This window comes from Prunus persica, chromosome G1 (genome assembly GCF_000346465.2).
Source record: "Prunus persica cultivar Lovell chromosome G1, Prunus_persica_NCBIv2, whole genome shotgun sequence".
Taxonomy (NCBI): Eukaryota; Viridiplantae; Streptophyta; class Magnoliopsida; order Rosales; family Rosaceae; genus Prunus; species Prunus persica.
In genome coordinates this window covers 2,157,100-2,183,371 of record NC_034009.1, presented here as the reverse complement: position 1 = coordinate 2,183,371, position 26,272 = coordinate 2,157,100, and the positions used below count along the sequence as shown (strand labels likewise).

The 26,272-nt window shown below is 37.3% G+C and overlaps 5 protein-coding genes and 1 pseudogene across 9 annotated transcripts; 3 read left to right on the top strand and 3 right to left on the bottom strand.

The window, feature by feature from the left end:
- On the top strand, positions 2,052–6,138 carry LOC18791951. The gene is made up of 8 exons (XM_007223172.2): positions 2,052–2,186; positions 2,278–2,481; positions 2,630–2,853; positions 3,029–3,090; positions 4,310–4,519; positions 4,619–4,748; positions 5,145–5,633; positions 5,813–6,138. Exons 1-8 carry the CDS (start codon positions 2,171–2,173, stop codon positions 6,062–6,064), a joined length of 1,587 nt encoding a protein of 528 aa, XP_007223234.2. The 5' UTR covers positions 2,052–2,170; the 3' UTR covers positions 6,065–6,138.
- LOC18791952 (40S ribosomal protein S15-4) lies at positions 8,400–10,563 on the top strand. Its single transcript, XM_007225503.2, has 4 exons — positions 8,400–8,535; positions 8,627–8,775; positions 8,883–8,940; positions 10,082–10,563. The coding sequence occupies exons 1-4, from the start codon at positions 8,533–8,535 to the stop codon at positions 10,328–10,330; spliced, it is 459 nt and encodes a 152-aa protein (XP_007225565.2). The 5' UTR covers positions 8,400–8,532; the 3' UTR covers positions 10,331–10,563.
- On the bottom strand, positions 11,321–13,641 carry LOC18790534 (transcription factor bHLH92). Of its 2 annotated transcripts, XM_007227203.2 has the most exons (3): positions 12,993–13,627; positions 12,573–12,863; positions 11,321–11,798 (listed from the first exon to the last, which is right to left on the bottom strand). In XM_007227203.2, the coding sequence occupies exons 1-3, from the start codon at positions 13,320–13,322 to the stop codon at positions 11,712–11,714; spliced, it is 708 nt and encodes a 235-aa protein (XP_007227265.1). In that variant the 5' UTR covers positions 13,323–13,627; the 3' UTR covers positions 11,321–11,711. The 2 variants fall into 2 exon arrangements, with proteins under 2 accessions (XP_007227265.1, XP_020410187.1); XM_020554598.1 differs by lacking the exon at positions 11,321–11,798 and having other exon boundaries at positions 11,805–12,863; positions 12,993–13,641.
- On the bottom strand, positions 14,263–15,767 carry LOC18793363 (annotated as a pseudogene).
- Positions 17,159–22,788, bottom strand: LOC18789964 (CRM-domain containing factor CFM3A, chloroplastic/mitochondrial). The gene is made up of 9 exons (XM_007226958.2): positions 21,656–22,788; positions 20,517–21,009; positions 20,315–20,445; positions 19,008–19,349; positions 18,666–18,822; positions 18,295–18,587; positions 18,070–18,129; positions 17,853–17,942; positions 17,159–17,762 (listed from the first exon to the last, which is right to left on the bottom strand). Exons 1-9 carry the CDS (start codon positions 22,568–22,570, stop codon positions 17,544–17,546), a joined length of 2,700 nt encoding a protein of 899 aa, XP_007227020.1. The 5' UTR covers positions 22,571–22,788; the 3' UTR covers positions 17,159–17,543.
- Positions 23,741–26,000, top strand: LOC18792299 (DNA-directed RNA polymerase V subunit 7). 4 transcript variants are annotated; one of them, XM_020555969.1, is made up of 3 exons: positions 23,742–24,077; positions 24,602–24,729; positions 25,205–26,000. In XM_020555969.1, exons 2-3 carry the CDS (start codon positions 24,675–24,677, stop codon positions 25,783–25,785), a joined length of 636 nt encoding a protein of 211 aa, XP_020411558.1. In that variant the 5' UTR covers positions 23,742–24,077; positions 24,602–24,674; the 3' UTR covers positions 25,786–26,000. The 4 variants fall into 4 exon arrangements, with proteins under 4 accessions (XP_020411559.1, XP_020411558.1, XP_020411557.1 ...); XM_020555968.1 differs by having other exon boundaries at positions 23,742–24,117; XM_020555970.1 differs by lacking the exon at positions 24,602–24,729 and having other exon boundaries at positions 23,741–24,077.

Genomic DNA, 26,272 nt, shown 5'->3' with positions numbered 1-26,272 from the left:
AGGAGAGATATTAATCAGGGGGAGATATCAATCAGGGGGAGCATCCCAATTCTACTACATTCAAGGCAGATGCGCGTTGTACTCTTTTTCCCTTCGACTAGGTTTTTGTCCCACTGAGTTTTTCGTAGCAAGGTTTTAATGAGGCAATATAAGCTCATCCAACACCATATCAATGATTCAGAAGAAAGTTTCACTCTTTTTCCCTTCGCTTTGGTTTTGTCCCACTGGGTTTTTCAAGCAAGGTTTTTAATGAGGGAACTATGTCATTGTATGGTGGACATCCAAGGGGGAGTGTTGTAAATGCATGAGTTGGTGGATGACCACCATACCTCTTAATATTCCACCGTTGGATTTTATGTAACCTATGCACTAAGTATTTGTAAGTAATGCTTGTAACCTGTAGGTATATTGTAAATGATGGTATTCAATCTTCTATCTTGTAAGCCTATAAATAGGTGGTTCTACCAAAGATTTAGAAATGAATAAACATGGTGAAACTTTGTCTTTAGCATATCACTTCTCTACATTTTCTCCCTCTAGTTTTATAACAACTTCATCGCCAAAATTTTCACCTCTTCGCTGGTTGTCCCTCGTTTTTGCCAATGCATCTCTCAATTTCCCCAACTCTTTATTCAAAAATTTTCACCTACTAGCCAAGGCCATTTTAGTACGAGCCGAACCTGATCTTTTACAAAATTTGACATGAATTTTTCTCCACATATGAGAGAATTTTATCTCATTGCTCGTGATCGAACAATGACCAACTTGGACCCAACACTCACACAATAGAACATCTTCCATGGTTGTCCACGTCTCTCCGGCTTCGATGGAAGATGCCATAAGATGGTGAATAAAAATGAAAATTGAAAGTGAAGAAAATTTTGTGTAAAAAGTGAATAACATTAGAAGGAGAAGAAAATGTATAAAGATTTGGTGTGGAAAGTGAACAACATTGGTAGGTATTTATAGAAAAAAATTTCAAATTTTTTTTATAAAGATTTTTTAAGCCAAAAAAAAAAAGGGCAACTGTTGGATTTGAGGAAAAAAAAGATCGGAGAGACTAGAACGCACCACTTGGCGTGTTACCGTTGGAGGAAAGCAGGGCTAACGCCAGCCTGGCGTCAGCTCACAGAAGTTTAATTTTTTTTTTTTATCGTTGGTGCGTGCAATGCACGCGATAACGGTAAAAAAAATTCAGACCTGGGCGCTAGCGTCAAGCTGGTGTCAATCATGACATCAGCAACCCTCGGGCTGGAGCACGGACTCGTTTCGCCTACGAACTAGCCCAATTTCTTGTAACCCGCCTCTTGCCCAAGCAAGTTTGGCCCGCTGGAACGCACAGCCTAGGCTTGGCCCTCTCCTGTCCTGACTTGGGCAACTGGTGGAAACGCTCTAAGGAATCCAGATGGTGTATGTGATGGTGGAAAAGTTTCAACTTTGAATCCATATCTACCGTTCAATCATCATCATGATTTTTTTTTGGTCTGAAAAATCATCATCATGATTTGATTCAATGGCAGATGGCGTCAACTCCATTATTGCTTTGTTTTCATTCTTTATTATTTCTCTATTTGTATTGGATTTTAACTTGACTTCTTGTCCGGCTTCTGGTGAAAGTATTTGGCAACATCCATGCTTTAAGATATTATACAGATTAAACACGTTGACAATACTATATCATTTTATTTGGCCTTATTGGTTCAAAGGAAAAATGGTGATCACCATCTTCCATGAGAATTTCTGAACCGATGATTGGAGTGAGTCACATAATTATAAGCTTTTGGTTTACATTGTTCCAAAATTATTAAAATTCCTTTTCTTTTTTTCATTTTAAAATAACAAAACTAAAATCTACCTTTGTTAGGAGAAATTCTTAGATTCAATTATCGGACCACATGACTCGTGGGCAACAATCTTAATATTGAAAGATGTTTTGTAAAAAGAAAAAAGAATCAAATTATTGTGATAGGAATAGAATAATATATCATGACCCACATTTTGTAAAGGCATGAGCCCCTCGTTGTCAAAGTGATTAAAAAAACAGCAACAAATGCTCAATCCTGTCGAGTGAGTCCAACCAAAGCTGTATGCCTCATTCCCATCAAAGCCAAAGCATTTGACTCTCCCAAACAATATAACTCAAAGTGAATTTGCTCGGATTTTCAACAAGATGCAGCAGCACCATGGTAAGCCTTAACCCCAACCATCTCTCTCTCTCTCTCTCTCTCTCTCTCTCTCTCTCTAATATCAAAACTCTGTTTGATGATATGTTTTTAGATGTTGGCGGGTATGCCAAGGTCAACCTCACAATGCACATCTTAGCTGCCGTCTTTGTTGGGCTCGCGGCTGTCGCCGCCACCAGTAGCTATCGCCGGAAAAAGTCTTCCAAGGCGTTGAGAGCCCCAAACAACATCTTCCCGCGGATAGACAGGACAGAATCCGGCCGTGTCGGAAATATCGAGAGATTCTCCCATTATGTTGGTAATGTTATATCATGTAGGAAACACCTTACGTAGCTTATTGGATTTTACTCACAAATTTTATCTCCTTTTTGTGTGATAATTATTGTCATGAACACACAATTATTTCTAAAAATACATTAAATTTTTTTCCAAATTTGTTTGAGCAGCTAGGCAACTGGGAATTTTAGATGCAAATGAGTGTCCCCAGCTATGCAAGTTAGCTTATGATTACTTGAGAAAATCCAAAGGGTGTGAAGATAGCATCTTTGCATATCTGGCTTCAGAAGCAGATGCAGATTCTCTGTGCATAAGTTTAATGCAAGAATTTGATAGATGCATCCTCACTTATTTTGCATTTCATTGGAGTCAAGCTACTCTTATGATATCTCAGGTAAATATTTTTACATTTTTATTTTAACTTCTGAAGACAAAAAGTCCAACCAGAAAATTAATATATAAATAACCTAGCACATTTGGGTTTCTTTTCTTTTCTATTTTATTATTTATTCACCTTCTTTTTATATTCTTTTTCTTCATCTATCAACTTCTCCATGGCTAACTTGCAGGTTTTGAATGTAGAGACTAAGAAGAAAACGAAGCTCAAAGACCTAGTATTGAAAGCTACCAGGTTACTTTCTCTTACATTTATTTCCTTTACTTATAGCACATAAATATATTTTCCTTTTTTCAAATAAAATTATTCCTGCAATTCGTCTTGATAAAAGAAAAGTACCAAAAATATATTAAATTGAGCAAAATGTATCCCAACTAATTAAGTCGCCACTAGGATTTCACTGAGCCCTTGCCTTTGCTCCACTAGCCCTTGCTCTATTAGCAAGGAGTGGACTACCCATATTTGAATCGAAGAATTATGACTTGTATCGAGCAATTTTCGTTAACAACATTCGCTTTTTTTTTTTTGGGTACCCTCTGTTTTCAATAATCCAATATCGAATTGCTCTTAGAAAAAAAGGCAAAACCCAGGCTCTCATGAAAGTCGCTTACTTTGGAAAAACAAACCATTTTTAACCGTCTTTTAAAGAATTTGGTACTTACAACGATAAGTGTACCTTTCATCTCTACTTTATTAAAGAAGTAAAGTAAGCACCACTTTTATAAGCCAATAATGAATGGATAAGTCTCCCCTTTGAGATGCGTTAGTGACTTCACGAACTTTGTTTTTAATAGTTTACGTATTTATCCCTTACACTTCTGTTCCTGTTGAATTCTCCGCTCTCAAATTTTTTTTTGAATTAAAAAAAAAGAAAACTCAAAACACGAAATACTTGGCCCTCCGAGAAAAAAACAAAAGAATGACACAATAGATATATCAATAAAGACTAAGGCCGAGTCGTTTTCATGTACTATTCATTGTGGTCAGAAAATCAATAAAATATCACAACATTTGCAATGGCGAATGAATTTTCCTTGTATAAATACTACACGCATACACCAACTCCCTTCCATAGGGTGGATGGATCCTACAAAAGTCATACATGATTTTATAATTTCTTCGTAAAATCCAAGTCATGTGAGGGAGTTGAGATAACTGTTGGTTTTTTTCCCCGTTAAAACAATAGTTGCGTTGAAAGAATACAAGCATATGGAAGGAGCTCAAACCATTAACCTAGCTTATAATTCTTACATATATCTCCCCACCAATTGAGCTAAGCCCTACGAGTTTCAGCACATACCAAATTAACTTGTCGTAGAAGTGTGTATGTGTAACATTTTAGAAAGGGAAAAAGAATATTTTGCATGCGTTAGGAGAATATTAGAAATTAATGAGACTATTTTATATCATTTGTGCCTAATCTTTGGGACTGTATTTGACTTTGGTTCCATAGGAAGCAGAGATTTGAGAGGATCAGCAAGGAACTAAAAGTGACAAGGGTGTTCTCTACGTTGGTGGAGGAAATGAAAGCAATAAAGGCAGAATCACAGTGTACGGACGTGATGATGCCGGTGGCCCATAGTGAGAGGAGCCCCGTGCTTCTACTTATGGGTGGTGGGATGGGCGCTGGCAAGAGCACTGTGCTCAAAGACATTCTCAATGAGTAATTTTATCAAACACTTTGGGGTCATATTATTTATTGATGATGTAGTAGTTAATGATATTGATGGAGTGTACTAATTAGTGGGGCATATATGTGCAGGCCATTCTGGTCAGGAGCAGCAGCAAAGGCTGTGGTTGTGGAAGCAGATGCTTTCAAAGAGACAGATGTGATTTACAGAGCCCTCAATTCTAGAGGTCACCACACTGACATGCTCCAAACTGCTGAATTGGTAAATCTCTCTCATGACATCTCAGAGATTCATTATAAGATTAACATGTATCAACAATCATTCACTACGGCTATATTATTATATATCTGTTACATGGGAAGTGAACAAAATTTCTCATTTGTGGCCAAAAATATGAAGACATCTTATGCTATGTAAGTATAGTGTTACCTTTTGCTTCACACACAAGAGATGATATGTGAAACTATGAAATTTCGGAGTACATAAATTCGTTGAACAATGTAACAGTTGATGTATTAATTAACAATTAATTAAATTACTAAATGAATTACATACATCATAAGGACTAGTTATTAATTTAGTGATATTTCTCCTTATTTGCGGCATCCCATTATAGAAGTCATCTGATTTTATGAAATGACTGATTAACCAACACAGGTGCACCAATCATCCACTGATGCTGCATCATCGCTCCTAGTGACTGCACTCAACGAAGGACGGGATGTGATCATGGATGGCACCCTGTCGTGGGCACCCTTTGTTGAGCAGACAATTGACATGGCCCGGCACGTTCACAAATGCCGGTACCGGATGGGAGTTGGGTACAAGGTGGCTGAGGATGGCACCATTACTGAAAACTATTGGGAACGAGTGGGTGAAGAAGAGGATCTTCATGACCAGCAGAAGATTAATAGTGGACAGGAACCCAAGAGAAAACCATACAGAATTGAGTTAGTTGGAGTTGTTTGTGATGCTTATTTAGCTGTTGTTAGAGGCATCAGAAGAGCCATAATGGTTAGGAGGGCAGTGAGGGTGAATTCACAGTTGCAATCCCACAAGAGATTTGCTAGCGCTTTTTACGGATATTGCCAACTTGTTGATAATGCCAGGCTCTACTGCACCAATTCTATGACTGGCCCTCCCATGGTAAGTCTCGTATGACTAACTTTTTAATACACATTTGTCTCATTACATGACGAGAGACTTGATGTGTTAGTACACGTTAATTGTCACATCTCGTGATCAGCTAGCTCGCTAATGTGAGCTAAATCGCACATATGCATAGCATGAAATTTACTGACTAGAATTTGTGTGTAAATATGCAGCTGATAGGATGGAAGGATGGAGTCAACAGGCTACTGGTGGATATTGAAGAAATCAAATGCTTGACAAACTTGAGCAGTTTGAACTCTGATGCAGAATCCATTTACGAGCTTTATGTGCAGAACCCAAGCCTTATACTAGAGCCTGGTTCTTGTTGGAAAGACTTTGTTTTGTCCCCTTCGAGGCCAAGCCTTCAGCAGAAGCTTATAGCTATCATTCAAAAAATTGAAATTTCAAAGTCGCTAACAAATTAGATTGATCCATATTTGCGTGTTTATTTGAAATTTTGTGAATGGAAAATTTTAAGTATGCATTGGACTTTTATACACATTTCTGTGACAGGTTTGTTAAAAGAAAAGAAAAAGAAAGAAAATAATTCAATAACACTAACAAAAACCATACCGTACATAAAAAAGAAAAAATAAAATAAAACCACGCAAATGAAATAAAGTGCTACTTTGTAACACACGCAAAAAAGAAAGAATGATGGTAAGAAGATGATCACATTTCTATCCGATGGGGAAAAAAGATCGACCAATATATTTGAGATAAGCGGATGTCATTAACAGTTTATTACGTAAGAAACTACTAAGAGTATGAATCCCACATTAGGGAATTGAAGCCTTGCTTAATGCTATAAAACATCTTCGACCTCTTCACTCATTTCCAATTCGTTTTGAATTGGATGCTCACATTATATTATGGTACAGGAGCAAACTACCAATGGAACCTGCCCCAACTTAGTTATTGTTTAGAAGTACCAAATTATTTTAGCATTATACAAGTATGTACATTTTTCTTCATGAATAATACATACGTATTTTTGCATATTGGGCAATAACAAACGTACTATCCTCGTATTGAATTCATATATTTCACATACTATTGAAAAAATTATTATATAACAGTCCAATCTTTTACCATATTCTTTTTAGAAAATTTCCACGTACATTCACTTGAGGGGAACAATCAGTAACACTCCAATTTAGGGGTGGGCATCTCATCCGAATTATCTGCGTACCGATCGTACCGTACCGACGATTTGGTTTTGTTAAATAATTATTTTTTAATTTTAATTATTCCGATCCGATCCGTACCTAGATGTTTGGTTTGGTTAACGGAAACAATATTCCTAACCCGATGGAAACCCTTACCGATCCGATATTTATACTTACTCTATTTTTAAATACAAAACAAGAAACCAAAGATAAATACAATCAGCATTTCTCTATCACTCCTTTATCACTGATGTATTACTTCTTTATCACCATTCTATCACTGCTTTATCACTATTCTATCACTTCTTTATCACCCGGTACTGTAGCACTTTTTGGTTAGAGAGGAATTTATGAATTTCCTATGTTTTCCAGTTTTGACCTTTGTCCTGTTTTTTACTTGTAACTTTCCAACCGTTGATCCAAATTTTATGTTCTTTATATGGTTGGATTCAACATGAAAAAATAAAGAACCCAGCGTGGAACAAATATCAAAATCATTTACATAAATGTAGAGAATTCAGTAAATATAACACTCAAATGTTCAAACAACAAACACAAGTGGCTCCCAGTACATCTTGAGTATATATTGAATGATATAGTGACTAAGTTATTTGATTTTTATATTTTACAAGGATGATTTGGTGTATTTATTCAAGAACTTATATTATGTGAAAGTATATAAATTGTATTTTTATTAGTATGTTTTTATTACGGTACTACAAGCGTACCGAACCAATTCGAACCGAATATTAGGTTAACTGATCCGAAGTCTACCGAAGTCTTTAGTTTGATTAACATAAGAGAAAATGGTCTACCGAAGTCTTTAGTTTGGTTAACGAAAGAACTTTCTACCGTTCCAAACTGATCCATGCCTGGGCATACTAGGGGTGGGCGCGGTCCGGTTCGGTCCGGTTCTCACCTCAAACCAGAATCGAAACCGGTATTATTTAACCGGTCCGGTTTAGGCAAAAAAAATTTCAAAAACCGGCCGGTTCGATTCTAACCAGTTCCGGTCCGGTTCTGACCGGTTTCGATTTTGAACCGGATTATTAATTTATTATTTTTTTAATTTTTTTAAAAAAAAATTTTTTTTAAATTTTTTTAATAAAAAAATTATAATAAATAACTTATTTTTTTAGCTTAAAAATGAACAAATAATCCAATTCATACATTTAGAAATTTTTTGAAGTTGAACTTGGAAAATTAGTGATTATAAAAGTTAAAAAATGACATTAGATTTTAAAATTTTGTAAAAATATAAATATAAAATATATGACCGGTCCGGTTCGGTCCGGAGAGATGTAAAACCAGAATCGAAACCGGTTGGAACCGGTTCGGTCCGGTTCCGGTCCGGTTTGTTGACTTTTTTAGTCAACCGGTTTTTTTTTCGGTTTTTTTTCACCGATTCGGTTCGGTGTTCCGGTTTTCCGGTCCCGATGCCCACCCCTAGGGCATACTCCAATTGACCCCCCAAAAAAAAGAAAAGACTCCAAGGATTTGATTTAATTAGAGCCCAGTTCCTTGCCCCATGATCAGCCCAATAACCGAGCCCAAGTTAAATCTCGTTCTAGGGCTACCCATAACCAGAACACCATCACCCAATCGATAGATATAAATTCTGCTTGCAAAACCTCTTGCTTCTCGAAAACCCTAGCGGCCACAGATCCAAAGGTTTTTGAGCTTTTCTCCCACCTAGTGTTTCCGTTTCCGAAAGCTCCACAACCATGGTAAAACTTCAACTCCACACTCTCTGTGAATCGCATCATTTCACTCTTAATTTCTCTCTGTTAACTCTCTGTATGTTATCTGGGTTTTCAGGCGGACGTTGAGACCGATGTGGCGGCAGCTGGAGTTCCCAAGAAGAGGACGTTCAAGAAGTTCAGCTTCAGAGGTGTCGATTTGGATGCTCTTCTCGACATGTCGACTGATGAGCTTGTCAAGCTCTTCCCTGCCAGAGCTCGCAGAAGGTAAAGTATTTCACTCGAATCACTCGATAAAATCTGTTTTTGTGCTTTGTTGGTGGTTTTGTGAATTGGGTTTGAGCTCGTTGGTTTGGATTTGATGTGATGAATAGGTTTCAGAGGGGCCTCAAGCGCAAGCCCATGGCTTTGATCAAGAAGCTGCGCAAAGCGGTAATTTTCCTGAAGCTATTAGTTGAAAAATGTTACATGTTTCGTGTTTGGGTCTTGTATTTAGTTGGGTTATGTGATTTTTGATGATTGATGTGTTATTGTGAATGAGATGTGTTTGTTATTTTCGCCTTTTCATTTTTCTCCAAGTAATCAGCTGAAATTCATACTTTGTATTCAAAGTTGTGATTTATTAACGCTTTTGATGCATTATAGTTGAGGGTAATGTCTGTCCTGAAGTTGCCTCCCATGCTCAAGCATATATTCAATGCATCAATTTCTATCAAAATTGATTTTTCTTAGTGCAAATGATTTGTGTTATGAAGGTATAAACCCAGTATTACTGTTATTCCATATATGCTTGGTTTCATTTTGATTATTAAATATGGTATTGTGTTGGTTTGCCCGCCCATTCTTCTTATTACGTTCATATAAGCTTTGTGAGCATATGTGCAATGCATCAATTTCTATCAAAATTGATTTTTTTTAGTGCAAATGATTGTGTTATGAAAGTATAAACCCAGTATTGCTGTTATTCCATATATGCTTGGTTTCATTTTGATTATTAAATATGGTATTGTGTTGGTTTGCCCGCCCATTCTTCTTATTACGTTCATATAAGCTTTGTGCTGAATTGTATGCTCACTGTAGAAATAATTTGTATGCTCAATGTGGTAGTTTTAAGGGCCTTAAAAGTCATAATAGGAATGTGAAAGGGTGCTGGCAGGGCAGTATGTAAGTTGTGATTTGTTAGGCCCTTCTATTTAAAAAATTGCAATGGATCTAGTGAAAACCAAATTGAACTAATTTTTGAGTAAATTTACTACAGAAAATTCATTGTTCTCCCATCATTGAATTTACATAGAACTATATTTCGACTGATGGATTGGTAACTTTTATGCACTTGTTGGTAGTGGAACTTGTATTTGTGGGTTTATATAAATAGGAATTTCACTTGAATGCCAGTGTTGGTTATCGTCTGGTTTAATGGCTGGTGACAGATGACCATTGATGTTGTAAAATACTATTTTGGTGTCAGAATCAAGTATTTTTGTTCCTTGTTCCTCTTGAGTCTTCTTGCGGGTGGTTGTATTGGCTGAAGAAAGTTTGTTGCTAATCATGAGTTTTTTGTTGCTTGGAACAGAAAAGAGAGGCTCCACCCGGTGAAAAGCCAGAACCAGTCCGCACTCATCTGCGTAACATGATTATAGTGCCAGAAATGATTGGAAGCATTATTGGTGTGTACAATGGTAAGACCTTCAATCAGGTTGAAATCAAGCCTGAAATGATCAGCCACTACCTTGCTGAGTTCTCAATCTCATACAAGCCTGTCAAGCACGGTAGGCCTGGTATTGGTGCCACCCACTCTTCGAGGTTCATTCCTCTTAAGTGAGATCCTTTCCTGCTGTCTAGATATCTAATCGTGTTGTTTCTGAAGACTTTGATGCCGATCAAATTTTTGCTCATTACTATTCAGTTTTGTTTATGTTTCGACTTGTGTTAATTACTCTTTAGATGGAAGTTAAATTTACAGTTGGGGTTTCAGACGAATGATCTCAATTTTCTATTTAATGTATGAGAAGTTGAATTTAAATCTGTGTTTCGTTAGTCACAACTTATATCATATTATATGATGTGTACAATTAGAGGCATCAATATGGTTAGGAGTTTTGATTTGCTAGCCAATTACGAGTTTGTGTATGCCAGGTTTGTCTTGATTGAAACCCATTAGAATTGTCACTGCTCTCCAGAACGCATTAGAATGGAACATGATTTATATGAAGATATGGAATTGGGAATCAAATCAATGAAACTTGGCTCATGAGGCGAACGCGATTAACAGTGGACTTGGCCTCTGAATTAAGGCATTAGGATTCAAAGCAACAAGCGGGTTTTGTTATTTAACCTTGCCAATTTGGATAGGTCAAAAATCAGTTTTATGGAGCATTACTTCTCTGTATAATTATTTTACGTGGTTTTAAATGATTATATGGAGAAGTAGGGCTTATTTAAAGTTACTGCCAAACGATGTTATAAGCACCGATACTTGAATTGATGGGGTTCTCTATATGAATTTAACACATTTTACCAAATTTGACCCTAAAGTGGTCATGGCAATAGAGTGGTCAATCTGACAACGCTGCGTTATTGGTCTTCTCACCATGAGGATAAATAGTCTCCATTTTGGACTGTCAATTAGGCTGTAGTTTCCCAGTCTCCTCCTTTTCAAAGCTTCAACTGGTCAATCGCATTTTTCACTCCTCAGGTAGACGTTGTTTTTGCAGCTTGATTATGTCAGCCAAACTTAAAAAGGGATGCAAAATGGCCGACTTCGGAAATTATTGTATAATACTGAAACGTGATTAGAACCGATTTTCCACACTTGATCCTGAAAGAGTGGACACACTTAATATGATGGGGAAATTTCAAGCCAGTCTCCACCCCTACGTTGGGGGCTCTTTTATCATTAGTTTATATATTTTTTTCACCTAATACAAATAGCTCATCAGCCATTCTTATATTATTACACCATCCATATCTTAATCCTCGTGCTCAATTAGAGTATAATAATACAGTTTCATGCTTGGAAGTTAGTCAAATTCACGACATCAATTTTTCAATCCACTAAGAAACAAAAATGGACCCATTTATTTTCATTTTCACCCCAAATCCAATACTAAAGGTCAAAAGTGAAGCCAACTGAGCTGACTTTACGCTAGCAATCAATCAGTGCTGCTTTTCTTGGGGAAAGAATTCAATGGATCTTCTTCCCTTCACCTGCCTGGAAATGAAAACCGAAGTTTCCTCTCAGCTTCGTAGAGGGTTTCTTGCAAGGCCTCTTCTATCTCCGCGGCCCCAATCTTTCAACAAGTACAATAAAATAGAGGAAGTTCAGAATTATATATAAAAAGGCCGCGAGGGGTAACTGGTGAGAAAGACCACGTGTGCATTTTGCTATATTTCAATTTGGGAATAAGACTGCCCTTTTCTATTGATATCTTCCTATCTATTTCCATGCATAAAGCTTTTAGACGTAGGTGTCAGTGTCATTGTTGGCCAAGAAACGGAAGGTGGTGTGTCACTCCAAAATAAAATAAAATAATGAACTCGGTATCATATCATATGTGATAAATATTTGGGGATTTTGGGTTTACTATTCAACCTTGATTGGTAAATAGTGAGAGTGACATGTGGTTGAAATTAGAGAAACGTGGAGAGTTCGAGAGTCGAATTTCAAGTTATGTTAGGCATATACATGACTCCATGTATGTTTAATTTTATCCCTTAACTACACATATAATACTTTTGTGATTAAATGGGCAATTATGTAACCTCCTTTCTTTTTCTCAAATCTAATTTTAACTTCTAAATAAGAAAAAACAAATCAAATCAATTAATAGAGCTGAAATGTTGAAAATATGCAAGGAAGACAGCTCATGAGAAGCAAGAAGGCAATGTCTTTTAGCAACCTTATTCCAATTTTGAAGAGCAAATTTGTTCCTTTTTTCTTTTATCTTGATGACAGGGGACAAATGATTTGAACTCTCTAATTTATCAAGCCTTGCTAGCATTTGAAGAAAAGAACCAGAAAAAAATAATTGTAATACTTTTGTGAGGGAGAGAGAGAGAGAGACCTTGGTTTCAATTTCCAGCTCTGCTGAAAACTCCTGGGCAGAGAAATTAGATCGAACATTTCTGGCTTTCAACCCCAAATATTGCAAGCACCTAAGAACCTCCAGCATAGAATCAACCCCTGATGTTGGATTAGCCACCCTTAATCTAATCTTGCTCCAATTCACTCGCTCCTTTTCGTTTGCCACCAAAATGGCTTCAACCTCCATGTTCCTCTTTCTCAGCTCCTCCTTATACCTCTGCAGTTGCTGAATATTCATGGCTGTCATTTGCACAATCCAGTTCTTATCACTCTGCAAACATGCAACACAAATTTTTTTAGTCCTTCCTCATTTTAAATCACACCAAAAAAAGTGCAGGATGACAATTTTGGAGTAGTGAGACAGCTCTCAATAATTTAATTTAATTGATTAAACACCAACCTTAGCTCCAGTTGGCAGCATGGAATGCAAGGCCATGTAGCTCTGCTTCTGCTTCTCCCTCCTCATGCGCTCGTTGAGCATGTGCCGAAAACCGCGTTCTTTGCAGTCGTCTCCGGTTACGATTCGGGCAGTTGCAGGTGCCCAACTTTTCCTCAGGAACTGTACCATCCTCTTGTTCATGTTCATGGAGTTAGGAGGCTTATCAAGCCCCTTTTCAGTGATGGGTCTGCTTGTGTAGGGCACAAAAGCTCTTTGGTTTAGTACTGGAAGACTCTCATGCAACAAAAACTCACCTTCCAGTGCTTCAAGGATATATTGGTCCATGTTCATCTTCTTTTCTTCTCTCTCTCCGTCTCCGTGTTTGTGCCGGGAACTTCAAATTTCAATTGTGGCAGTTAATATATAAGGCTCCACTTCTGGAACTGCGTTTTCTTTTCTCCAGTTAAAAAGCATTTAACACGTGGTCAACTATCTGGTTTTGGTCAAGGAGACTTTTTTTCAATTTTTTTTTTTCAAGCGCGTATGGCGCGTGTATGGCCATAGAGGGGACTTCGTGGTCAAAAGGAGACATCGCGCAACTTGCATTGGGGTGTCAAACTTATTGGCTTGGGGGTCGCTTTGTGGCTCCAAGTCTTTTAACCCATCCATGAAATCTAAAATACCAATCATTCATTTTTAGTCCAAGTTGTTTCCTTGGAGGAAACTTGGCATATATAGTTTTTCTTTTGTTGCTTTCTGCTACATAGCTCTGTGTTTTTCTGGAAGAAAAAACTTAAGGGAATACTTCCCCCCTTATTATGTAAGTAGGAACATTCTTGCCAATAGCAGCGTAATATGTACAAAAGTTTATATTTTTGTGTTTTTAATGAATATGCGTCGAACTGTGATTCCCAATACGGGAGAATATCCCTTTACAAGGAAGGAGGCAAGTAATATCCAAAACTTAAACTTGATCACATCAGCAATTGTATAGCAAAAATACTTTAGGGTGAGAATAGACAATTATGAATTATATACTAAGGAACAGCCAGGCCCTACTGATAAGGTTTAGCATCTTGAATATGCAAGAGTAGCTTGGCTGTTTGATTGAATGATTTCAGAGGGAAAAAAAACAGCTATACAACCATACAGACTCAGAATTCTTTCTGCATCCAAAATATTTAGAACATACATTTCAGAAAAATTACAAGTTACATCAAATTTTGCTTGTTTACTTGACCGGCACTCAGTCGAATGGATCAGTAACATATTTATTTATAATTTTAACATATCAGGCCACAAAGCCAAGTTTCTTGGCAACTACTTTGGCCAATGCAACAGCTGCAACAACCTTGCCCAATAAAACCAGTTTCTTATCCTGATCAATTGTAGAGCCTAATGGAAACTCTGAGCCAGAAGAAGTCTTCATCTTCTTATGTACATGCATATATTGGTCACAATGCAGAACCTTAAAAAACTCATCCAGGGTCCCACCCACCAGATCCGAGATGCAGAAATTCCTTCAAAGAAAGCTAAGTGACTCCCATCCTTTGTGGTGGTCAAAACAACATCATATTTTCTCTACATTCACCCGAAGGAATGGCTTCTCTGGTGCAGATTGGATCATCCAAGGCACTGATACAAAGCAGAGGCACACACAGATTGCACACATAAATGGAGCTGCTTGTGCGCCTATGAAACGTGTCCACAGTCTCAAACTTGCCTACATCACAGGTAGCATGGTAATGCCGAATGCAACGCATCTTCCCATCCCAATTCACAAGCCGGGAATAGCAATGCTGGTGTAGCTGTGAGTATCATTAAAGGCCAAGTGTTAGAGCTTTGTCATAAAACTTCTGCAGCAGGGTACGGCGAATGAATCTGTCACCAATGAGAAAGTCCCATGGATTGGAAATGGCTGCAGCTCCAGAAACTGGGGCATTGTCTCCATCTTCTCCAAGGTACTTGACCAAGATGTCGGCACCTAACACATACTCAATGTCAGCAGAAACATCTACAAAAAACATCGATATCGAGATAAGTTATATGGAAATTTCGATGAAATGTACTACTCTAGAAGTAATTAGATGATGGAAAATTGATTGTGATCACCTATGCTTGTTCCAATGAGAAACAATGGAGCCTTGGGATGCTTATGGTGGAGGCGATTGCAGACTTCATGAATATCGTTGGTCCATCCACAATTGTAAACCAAGTCTGAAGTAATTGGAACACCACCAAGTCCTCTGTGGTTGCTGATCACTACATTCCATCCCATTTTGGCCTTGTTGAAAGCAAGATGTCTTATGTAAGAAGATTGAGAATCACTGGTCAGTCCAGGAAGCACTACTACAATAGGGGTTGTGTCATCTTTAGGCAACACGTAAGAACTCACTGCCCAATCCAATGCAATAGTACCACCATTCGACACACGAAATAGTTCTCTTTGGTAAGTGACAGCTGGAGGGTTGCCAAAGAAACTGAGGAAAAAATTCTGCAAATGAGGGCTCGTGAGCCATGGTGTGGCCAAGTACCGGCCATGGAGAACATGACACCTGGAAACCACGCTGCGGTGTGGGAGTCGGAGTTGTATGTCAAGTCGACAGGGTAGCCTCTGGATCCATTGAAAATGCCTTGGAGGAAATGGAAGTCGAAGTAGATGTGGAGGAACACAAAGGAAGTGATGAGAAAGCCTAACAAGTAATGCCAAATTGGTATGAGAGTTGCAGCCTGGACCAAAAGCTCATAGGGTTTGGCAGAAGTTTCATGGAGGCCACTAAACCTAAAGCAATCCATGTCTTTGTGGGGAGGAAAATTGGATTGAATTGAATGGCTCTGATCTCCAGTTTCTTATGTGGTTTATGAAATAATATAGAGGCTCAAAATAATTGAGATTGGAAGCATTAAAAACATAGTTGTTGAAAACTAATGCTTTGGGACTAAGGCCTTAGGAATTCTACATAATTGAGATTGGAAGCATTGACGAGGACTATAATTAATATATATTAATCTAATTAAAACCACTTTGATAGCATAGAAGATGAACGACTAAACCGAAAAGAGAAGATGAAACACATATGCCTAAACTCATTAAAACCACGCAATTCCATGAATTTATCAGAGCAATGCTTTATATTCCATGAATTTATTAGAGCAAAAGCTTACTTAGAGCATCCACAATCATGCTCTTTATTTTTTAGTTAAATTTTAGCTAAAAACATATAAAAGTTATTTTAAGAGCTCTCTCTATAAAATTTAAACTCTGTTTACATCATAATCAATCGAGTATATCCAGTATTAAAATGACTGGTACCAAGGCAGACACACCTTCTCCCCTGCTGAAATACCCCGAACAGACACACAGACAAACCCTTAGAAAGTGAGTGACTTCATCACCTTCTAACTGGCTAAAAGAAGACACTCTCCTGAAGCAGCAAATACCTGCCGAAGCTCTCGACTGCCGAACCTAATTTCCATGGACACGTGTCACCTTTGCAGCAATTTGCACAAAGTCCCACATCGAAACTTTGTGCAAAAATCCCATTTTCACTTCCCTATAAATAGGGAACAATGCCCAAGTAAAAAATGTAACTATTTTATCATCTTTACTGTTACTCTGCCAAAATTACCACATATAGCTAACTTGAGCATCGGTGAGCCTTCAGCAGGCACCACGCCGGTGTCCGAAGCTTAACGACTGCTTTTTCTTCTTCATTGTCTTTTGTAGGTTCTCTGAATACCGAAGGTACACACCTTCTCCCTTGCTGAAGATCTAATACTCATCTACCTAAGTTCCCAAAAAGAGCATCAACAAACTCCAATCATGCTCTCTAGTTTAGGGAGTCATAAATGTTATAACTCTTTTTTACTTGGTCCATCTCTATTAAAAAATAATATAAAAATAATAAAAATAAATTAAAGGTTTGAAATACTCATTAAATAAAACAGCATTAAATTATAAGGATCCATTAGAGTTCTTTCTCTCTCCTCAAATTTAAGAGCTCTTTGAGGTCTCCTTATTTTAGGAGGTAGATAGGGAGCATGGTTGGAGTTGTATTTATCCAAATCCTCTCTAAAATTTGTCTAAGGAAATGGTTTAGGGAGCTCATTGTGGAGGCTCTTACCAACCCTTATTGAGAAAAATAAGAAAGAAAACTTAGGGCCCGTTTTGTATCCCAGTCTGTATGAAACCAAAGAGTAAATCTTTCATTATCAATAACGAAGCTTGTGAAGCTGTAGACAGAAGTGAGGAAAAATATCCACCGGGATTGAAGAATCATGTTCATTTACATAGAATGCTTCTTCAGCAATAGTGTAACACAAGTTTGAGGCCTGAAAACATCAATATGCTCTGCAAACCAGCTACATCTACCTCCTCCCACAAGAACTAAAAAACATGGCAAGAGATCATGACAGAAACTTGTGTACCAAAAAACTAATGTAAAGTTACATATACGTTGGCCTCCCAAAATTGTCTGTACAATATGCCAAGCAACCAGGATGCTATTCCCACAACCCTTTCGACAATTTCTGAATGCTGTTCTACCAATGGTTTACATTCAGTTGATACCATCATTGTAGGGAGTCATGTTCCTCATCTTGGTCCAATCCAGCATATGAATTCGTCGGCACTGCATGCAAATGGTGTTGAGGAACTTCCAATTCTGTTTGAGAATCCTGATTCTCAAAATATGGAAAATTGGTTTCCAGTTGAGGATTGCAAATTGAGTAATTGCCTTCATCTTCACCTTCATTTTCTCTGTTATATGTTTCAAGATAAGCATCTACTTCCTTCAAAAGGAGAACAAAAGGATTAAGATGTTAGAACAACTGGTTTAACTAACAAAAAGAGTAAACTTAGAAGATCAAGTAAATACAAACCTCAGAATCCTCATCGTCAGTAGGGTAAGAAGAATCTAATTTGTTGTACAATGCTTCATCTCCTTGATCTTTCACACTATCCATTTGTTCCTATCAATGTGAAACATAAGCCACTTGGAATGAAAAGGGAAAAGGTGGGTTGTATATATACTTCTCCTGCCATTTAAAATAGTTAATACGTGTAATAGCAATAACTAAAATGTATAAAGGGGCATACTATTTCGGATCTAAGTGTGTCCACTTTACTCTGCACAGCTGAAATATGTTTTAGAAGAGCCTGTTCAACAAAGAGAAAAATAAGTCAGGACCATTATTGTTCACAAAAACATATCAAGCAATAAATAATAAAGCCTCCTACATGTAGGGGCAAATCACTCCGAGCATATGGGTCATAATATCTTATGAAACCAGGAGCTATTAGCATTCAAATTTTTAGTGATACCTCTTGTCTTTGAAGTTCAATAGAGCGTGCCAAAGCTTTCCTTTTTGTCAAAAGATTCTTTGGCCTCAATGTAGAAGGTCGGTGATAGTCCTTTCCTCGGTACACAATTATAGCAAATTTTTTGGAAACTTTGTCTACTGAAACCAAGACACCTCCACTCTCTGCTTCAAGTGCTAATGCAATATTTTTGACCTGTTCAAAAGTTTTAGCATTCACCATTATCTTGACCAACTCCCGGTACTTCCAGTGCAAATGCATGTTCTCCACTGTACCATCAAATACTCCACGTCTACCTGAAGAAATCAAGTTTTGATAAGTAAACCATAATAAAATCACAGCATGATAAATTGGTAGATGGAGAATTGTTATACCAAGCAGTAAGAAAGCTTTCATCCTTAACCCAAGCTTACGAAACATAAACCTCTCCTCATCAGTAATGCTTTCTGGGTCTGCTTGCTGCTTGGATGGTTTCAAAGATTCCTCTACCTTAGATAAGGCTTGTTCAGCTCTCATTAGCTTTCGTTCAGCCTAACAGACAAAATTCAAAAGTTCAAAGGAAGCGAAATTCTAGCACTGGAACCGCGTGATATAAAATAGCATATTAAGTATTCAAAGGGACTTATGACAGAAAGACTTTTTGTTAGACTACAAGATGTTTCTTATACTAAATCCAATAAGAATTTTGCAAGACAATCCCAAGTTTCTGTACTTACAAAGGAAAGCTTTCGTTCAAGCTTTCTGACCAGATGGGCATGCCTTAATATGTCTGCTTCTCGCATAACTTTTTCTTTATCCAACCTCTTTCCCCACTTAGCATCTGCATCCAAAGTCTCTCCAAGTGTACCAGCGGTACCAAAGTGTTGTGCTACTTCAACATTTGGTATGAACATGGCTGAAGCTCTCAACCTTGCCTGTTCCTCTTCATCTTGAAGGGATTTTGCCAATCTCTCCCGCTCCAGTAACGCTTCAGTGACATCTGGTGACAAAAAATTCTTCCCCCGATAGAAGACCAAGAAGTCCTTGTTTCGAGATAGCATGACACCCCCCGTCAATCTCTGCAGCAAATAAATAACATTTAATTGTATAAATATGAATTAAGAACACACATTAGCTAATATGAACAGGTGTAAATATTGAGTGATGAAGTGATTTATTACCAATTATTTACAAATGAATATATGGAGTGATAAACTAGCCTTTAATATTCAATGTTAACAAACCATGCATGCTATAAGTAGCAATTGGAAAAAACTGACCAGAAGACCCAGAACCTCTAATCTTATTGTAAAGGAATAACCTTATCTACAGAGATGCCATTCCGATGCGAAAACATCTAGATATACACTCCAGACAAAAGGATGAACACAGAAGCAAAAGAATTTAGGAAAACAAAGAAAACTACTTTCTCTGGCACACCTGTAAAGCATTTCTGAAAGTAACAGCACACAGAATTATAATTTTATGTTTAAGAGTTGATTTGGTTAATTCCCACAAAATAGGCAATGAAGAAAACATTGACTAAATAACAGTCAGAACGATATTATGGAAGGATGAACAAGACAGACACTGCATTGCACTCGGTAAGCCCTTAGACAAAAATAAATTTATTTCTCAGTTTCCTTAAAGGATGCAGTCCCTTTCTGATGTAAAACTTCTCCCAGTGAGTCAACTTACTTTAATACTACTAACAAATAATCTCTAGCAAAAGAGTTGGACCTGGCTAATCTTGTCTTTTTCTTTATCTCTCTCTTAATAAGTAGCCAATTGGCCAACACTACAAATGTAATCTGCTTTATTATATCATATTCCAGTTCCCAGTTGCCTGCTAAAATATTCATATGATAGATACTGATAGCTGGACTCAATAACTAACTATATGAGGTACTATTCACCCATTGATTTAGAAACTCAGCACACCAATTTTGAGTTTAGCAGTTGAATGCAACATAAGTACGTGGCAAGGTGCACCTTGACAATAATTAGGTAGGAGTGAGTCATAAATCGAACCGAGTTCCATTACCTTTATGTCTTCAGCCATTCTCTCACTAGTAGTCAGCTGAACACCACGTTTCAGTGCAATCTTTGCAATCAAACTTTTTTCCCATAATTTAGCCATGGCCACTGCTAGACCCTGGAGCTGTCTGCTTCGGCCTACAGACAAAATTCATACAATAATCAAATAAGCATCTTGTCAATTATGTGCAACACATGAAAATGCATACCTAAAGCAAAATGTGGTGGAAGAACCCTAGCCAGCCTTCTTAAAGATGTTGCCTCCTTTAAACCGAGGGTAGATCGCACTCCATAAGGAAGTACCCTGAAGGGAGGCTGGTAACCAGGAACTATCCCCGGGAGCATATCTGCATCTACAGGTAATGGATCGCATCCTGGCCAATCTTTGAATCTAGGGCCTAAACTATCTAAAAGTTTGTCTACTTCATCTTCATACTTCACTTCTGCCAATTGTTCTGTGTCTTCCTTCTCCTGGGAAGTATTCTCTGACTTTTCTTGGGGTGTTTTTACATTACTATAAGAAGCAAGCTCAGCAAAGTCTCCCACAGATTTATCAGCAACAGTTGGTAAGGGTGCGGAAGAAATGTCATTTTTCTTGTATATCCGCTTGTTTAGTTTTACTGAAGGAACCTCATAGCTCACACCTCTGTACAAAGAAAGGGATGTGCCAGACCTCCAAATCACCAAACCACCAGTTTTTCGCTGATCATAACAACAGAAAACAAAATTACATAAACAAATTGGATAGGAACAACCTAGAAATTCTCAAATATGCTATTCTAAAAACTTTTACTTTTTTCTTTCTTTATGTTTGCTTAATGAAAGATTTCATTACAGAAAATAAATACCAAGTGAAAAGGCAAAAAGGAAAGCTTTTAATTCAGATCATTTCAAGCCTACAAAAGCTGTTTGTCAAACAATTTGGACAAGAATCTCTACCTTCAACATCCACCAACTAAGGGACAAATAAATGTTTAGATATTTGTGTTCAGTTCCACTGACCAATCAACATAGTTCAACAGCAAAGAAAATTCCTTGAGCTTCAAATTCTAGCTCCATTTTCTATTCTGTGGCATACATTTAAGAACCGGAGGCAGCCCTCCATTTTCTACTGGACATGAAATTCTTGCAGAGATGTAATATAAAAGTTTTGTTTTATACTTTCTGTGTTTTATTCCTATATATCCTTTTGACAACAAAACAAAATTCCTATATATCCTTTCAATTAATATCTAATCAATAATTACAGCTCAAAATATGATAAAATAGATGTAAATTTGTCGAATATAAAGAAATTAAAACAAAATTGCATAAACAGAAAGCTGTAACTAAATCATAAGAAGCAAACCTCTAATATCTCATGCATTCTCTTCATGTTAAGAGCTGGTGGTCCTTCAATTTTCAATCTCACAATCTCTGAAGTCTTCCATCTCTCATGGATCATCTCCACTACGGCTTGAGTAACACCACCACCACCAATCCTAGTCTTGTGCTTCTTCTGAAATGTCAAATTCGTTAACCTCCTCAACTCTGACTCGGGAAGCGTCAATTCTGCCAATGAAGTCCTACTCTTCCTCCTCACTGAACCCTCTTCTTGCTTCTCTTCCTCTTTTGGCTTTTCCCATGGAAACCTCACCTTACCATCACCTCCAAACACATTCTCTATCCCTAATGGTGATTCCTCCGAGAACCCACCTCTTGAATTTGGCAACATTCCTTCCTCAATATAAAATATATCCTCCACAGAACCTTTCTCAATCACACTGTCTCTCACCTCCCCTTTATTCTCATTACTATCATCAACGTACCCAAATTTCTTCAATTTCTCAACAATCTTCTCCATTGTACTACCACTACTATTTCTACCCCCACCGCCATCACCCTCAGCATATCCTGAACCACTCAAATTCCCACTTTCACTACTCTGATAGTCCAACACAGCCCGGGGTGGCTTTGGGCGATTATGTTTGTGGGATTCATTCCATTTATCAATCCAACTACTGCTAGAAAAATTCTTCTTGGGTTTATATTGAGAAATGGGTTGATTTTTCCTAACAAAATTTGATTTCCTTAGTGGGTTTTGCTCAGGGTTTAAAGTAGAGCTGATAGTGTAGTGGGTGGCATAGAAAGTGTGCTTTTTGAAAGGAATGGAGGAACCGCACCTGAATAAATGGATGTGGGGGCCATGGAACTTTGAGAAGGAGCTCTGGAATGAGTCGAATAAGCTCGTTGGGTAAAGTTGACGACTGGGCACAAGAGTCATCACGGAATAAAGAGACAGAGGTGCATCAATTTAGTGAAAATGTCGAAACCAAACAAACACAATTGATGGATGAAACTGTGAGATTGTCGAGGGTTTTGTGAGGTTTTTGGGGGTTCAACAGATAGACTAACGAACAGCGTAACTTCTTCTTCTTCCTTTATTTTGTGGCTATGTTGCTAACTTCTTATTATCCATGGCGGGGGAGTAAATATCTAAAACGCTGTTTGGCAGCACTTGTACCCTTTTTAAAATAAAATAAAAAGACAAAAAAAGAAAATGGATTTTCCATTTTAAGGTTTTTGATGGAAATCCTCTTTAATTTGTCCCCAAATTACAATTTGGTCATCTAACTATAAATCATTCGATCAAATGGTACTCCAACTCTCTCTATCTCTATTAGAGGGACTAAATTTTAATTGGTAGGTTCAAATATGAGATTGGGTGTTTGAGGCTTGCAATTGAGATTGGATGTTTAAACATGGTATTACAAATTGAACGTATACATAAGAGGCTTGCAATTCAAATGGTTAAGAATTTACTCAAGCACTTGAGATCTTACATCAAAGAGGAGACCTAGAATTCTTATAGCAAATTATCACTATTACTACCACAAACTGAATCTACTAATCAATCTTGCAACTTAATAAAAGAACGATTATATTATGCCATTTCTTCATTTCTCATATCACTAAATTCTTCTTCCCTCTCAATCTTGAAATAAATAAAAATGTGTGATTCATAGTCACAAGAGACTGCTACATGGGAGAAACGAGAAATAAACAAAAAAGTGTGACTCAGACTCTGAGAAAAGGCCAATGATGCATAGCAAGAACGTGATTGCCAGCGATACATAGGAATAACGTAATTGTCAGTGATACACGAGAATAACGTTACTGACAATGATATACAAAAAGAACGTTACTGCAGTGATACATGAAAAGAACGTTACTTGTAGTAATACACGGAAAAACACGGATTTTTAAACCACAAAATGCTTGATTTTCATTTCCATTTTCAAAGCTATGCCTCCCTTTTCAACAAATACGAGTGTAAAATTTATCTAAAAATTTCAGATAAACTATATAATAATAAAAAATTCCACAAACAACTTTCATCAACAATTTTACCAAATATGATTAAACTTGCCGTGGTTGTGTTCTTCTTCTCCTTCTTTTTTAATAAATGTTTTATTTATTAAAGTGTTGACTTAAGATGTACTGGAAAACAAGAAAACCAATATCAATTGTGTTAAGGAAAAAAAAAAAAAAAAACGAAATAGGATGAATAGGTGGCAACCTATTAAATTGGTCTTATCCGATATAGGGGTTACGATGACCAACTTGCCAAACATCCCCTAGCAGCTCATTATAAAACAAAGCACCTTGAAAGAGCAAAACTACACACACAGTGCTGCGTGGTCTCTCACTCATTCAAACTCCGTGAAAAGCCTTCCATTTCTTCTTACCCATCAATTTCGTCCCACCTGTGGATCTCTTTCAGAGCCCCTGTAAGTTCTCTATCGGGTTTTCTTCTCAAATCGTAACCAGGTTTTTGCTCTTAAGCCATCTTTGTTGATCTTTCGCAAATTTCAATATCCTCAGATTTGTAATTTATGTCTCATGGCCTTTGAATTTTACTTCTTTAAGATTAAAGTCATATGCGTTCAAGTATTTGTGAGCTCTCTGTATCTGGGTTTTTGAGCAAAATGACTTGATTGATAAAGCTTTGATTTGCAATGTATATTAATGGAGTCATAGGAACTGCTCTGCATGTACTTGGTTCATGCATTTATGTTTGCTCTACAGATATCAGATATGAGAAATTATAAATTTTTAGGAGAAATGGAGACTTACAGAGAGAAGTTAGGATCTGATAAGCTAAAGGATTGTCTAGATGTTAAAGATTAGTTGGAGCAGAGAATTTTGCTTTCTACTGTTCAGAAATTGAAATTCTAAGAATCCTACTATTATTTCAATTACTGTAATATGATTATAACTGAGATTTTTTAATCAACTGTATATTTGATTGAAGGGAATTTAATGAGTTATACCCGACAAACTGAGTGGTGCTCAACTGTTTGGCTAGCAGTGCCGAAGAGGAAGAGATGCATCTCTTAAGAATGGATTTAGAGGTCTTTTATAAGAGTCAGATGAGAGAATGTATGTGGCCTTCTTGATTTCTTGTGAATGGATGATTCTTGAATGCATGTTATGTATCATGTTTCCCTCGTTAGCAAGGTCTTTCTGATAATTGTGTCTGATAGAAATAACGTGGCCCAATTTCTGAGTTGACTTTGATACCACCAGCAGGTTTCCACTTAGAAAATTCATTTAACAGACTTGTTCCAGTGATTTGGAAATTTTAATTCCTGATTGAATATATACCTAGTTTGTTAGTATCTTATTACTGCTGTTGATACCGTGATACATATGATTCTGTATTTGCACCATTCGACCAGTCGATGCTTGATAGTTAATTAGCTCCCTATAGGCCACCGGTTCTATTATTTAGAGAGGTCCTCGTTTTTCATTCTCTGTTTTCAATTTTCTGGGGCCTTTGTTTTCCCTTTATGCGTTTCCTAAGAAGCAGGTGGATTGATTCTGAAACCTTTGTAACCTTGTTTCTTTTGGCCAGTTTTTGAAGTAGATCTGAACATGTTTTATGAAGTGGAACTGCTCAGGGAAGTGGCTGTCCTTGCTGAAAATCTAGACAGGGACAAACTTGTTTCTTCGAGGTTCATCGTAACACGGCTTTTGGAGGGTTTGTTAAGCGAGAAGGCAGACGAGGATCTTGGATACTTTCTTGCAGTCACTGGCATAAAGAGGATCGGCAAAGGAGAAGTTGTACACAACTCAGGAGATGTGTTCTTCCCTGTAGTTTTCAATTGTCGGATGTTCCTGCCTCGCAAGGGAGAGATCTTGGAAGGAGTCGTTGATCACGTACACAGACTTGGGGTTTTCTTGAGATGTGGACCTGTTAAATATGTTTTTCTTTCTGCTAGAAAAATGCCAAATTACCGCTATGTTGTTGGGGAAAAACCCGTCTTCTTGCATGATGACCTTGCGAGGATAGAGAAGGATGTTGTGGTTCGCTTCGAGGTGTTTGGAGTCAGATGGATGAGGAGGGAAGATATAACAAAGGAGTTTATGATGCTTGCCACTTTACAGGGTGATTTGCTTGGTCCCGTTACTGGTCCTGATGGACTGGATTTGTAAAGATTCAAACTATATAAAGGTTGCTTTTGTAAAATTGTAATTACCTGGTAGGAAGACTAGTTCAGTTTTACCCTTTAAGATGCTCATGGGCAATAGATCTTAATTTTCCTTGTAATGTGGACATGAGCAGCAAAATGTATTCCCAAACTGGTGCTACAATGCTAAATTGGCATTTATAGTGGTAAAAAAACCTGGACAATTTGATTGGGAAGAGACATTTTGAGTGTTTTAGTTACAAAAACATGTTTGCTACTAGTTATGTTCAGCTTTGACATTGGAAAACTGACTAAAGAGAATTATTCATGTAAATAATGAATTGACCCTCTAAATTCAACTCATTAACACTAATACTTTAACCCGATAAAAGAGCGAAAATATATAAGGGAGTAATCAATCAAGCGTTCTTCTACACTACATTCACGTATTCAGTATGAACACAAAAAAATACCATATGTGTTGCACTGTTATGGTTCATTGAGAAGTATTT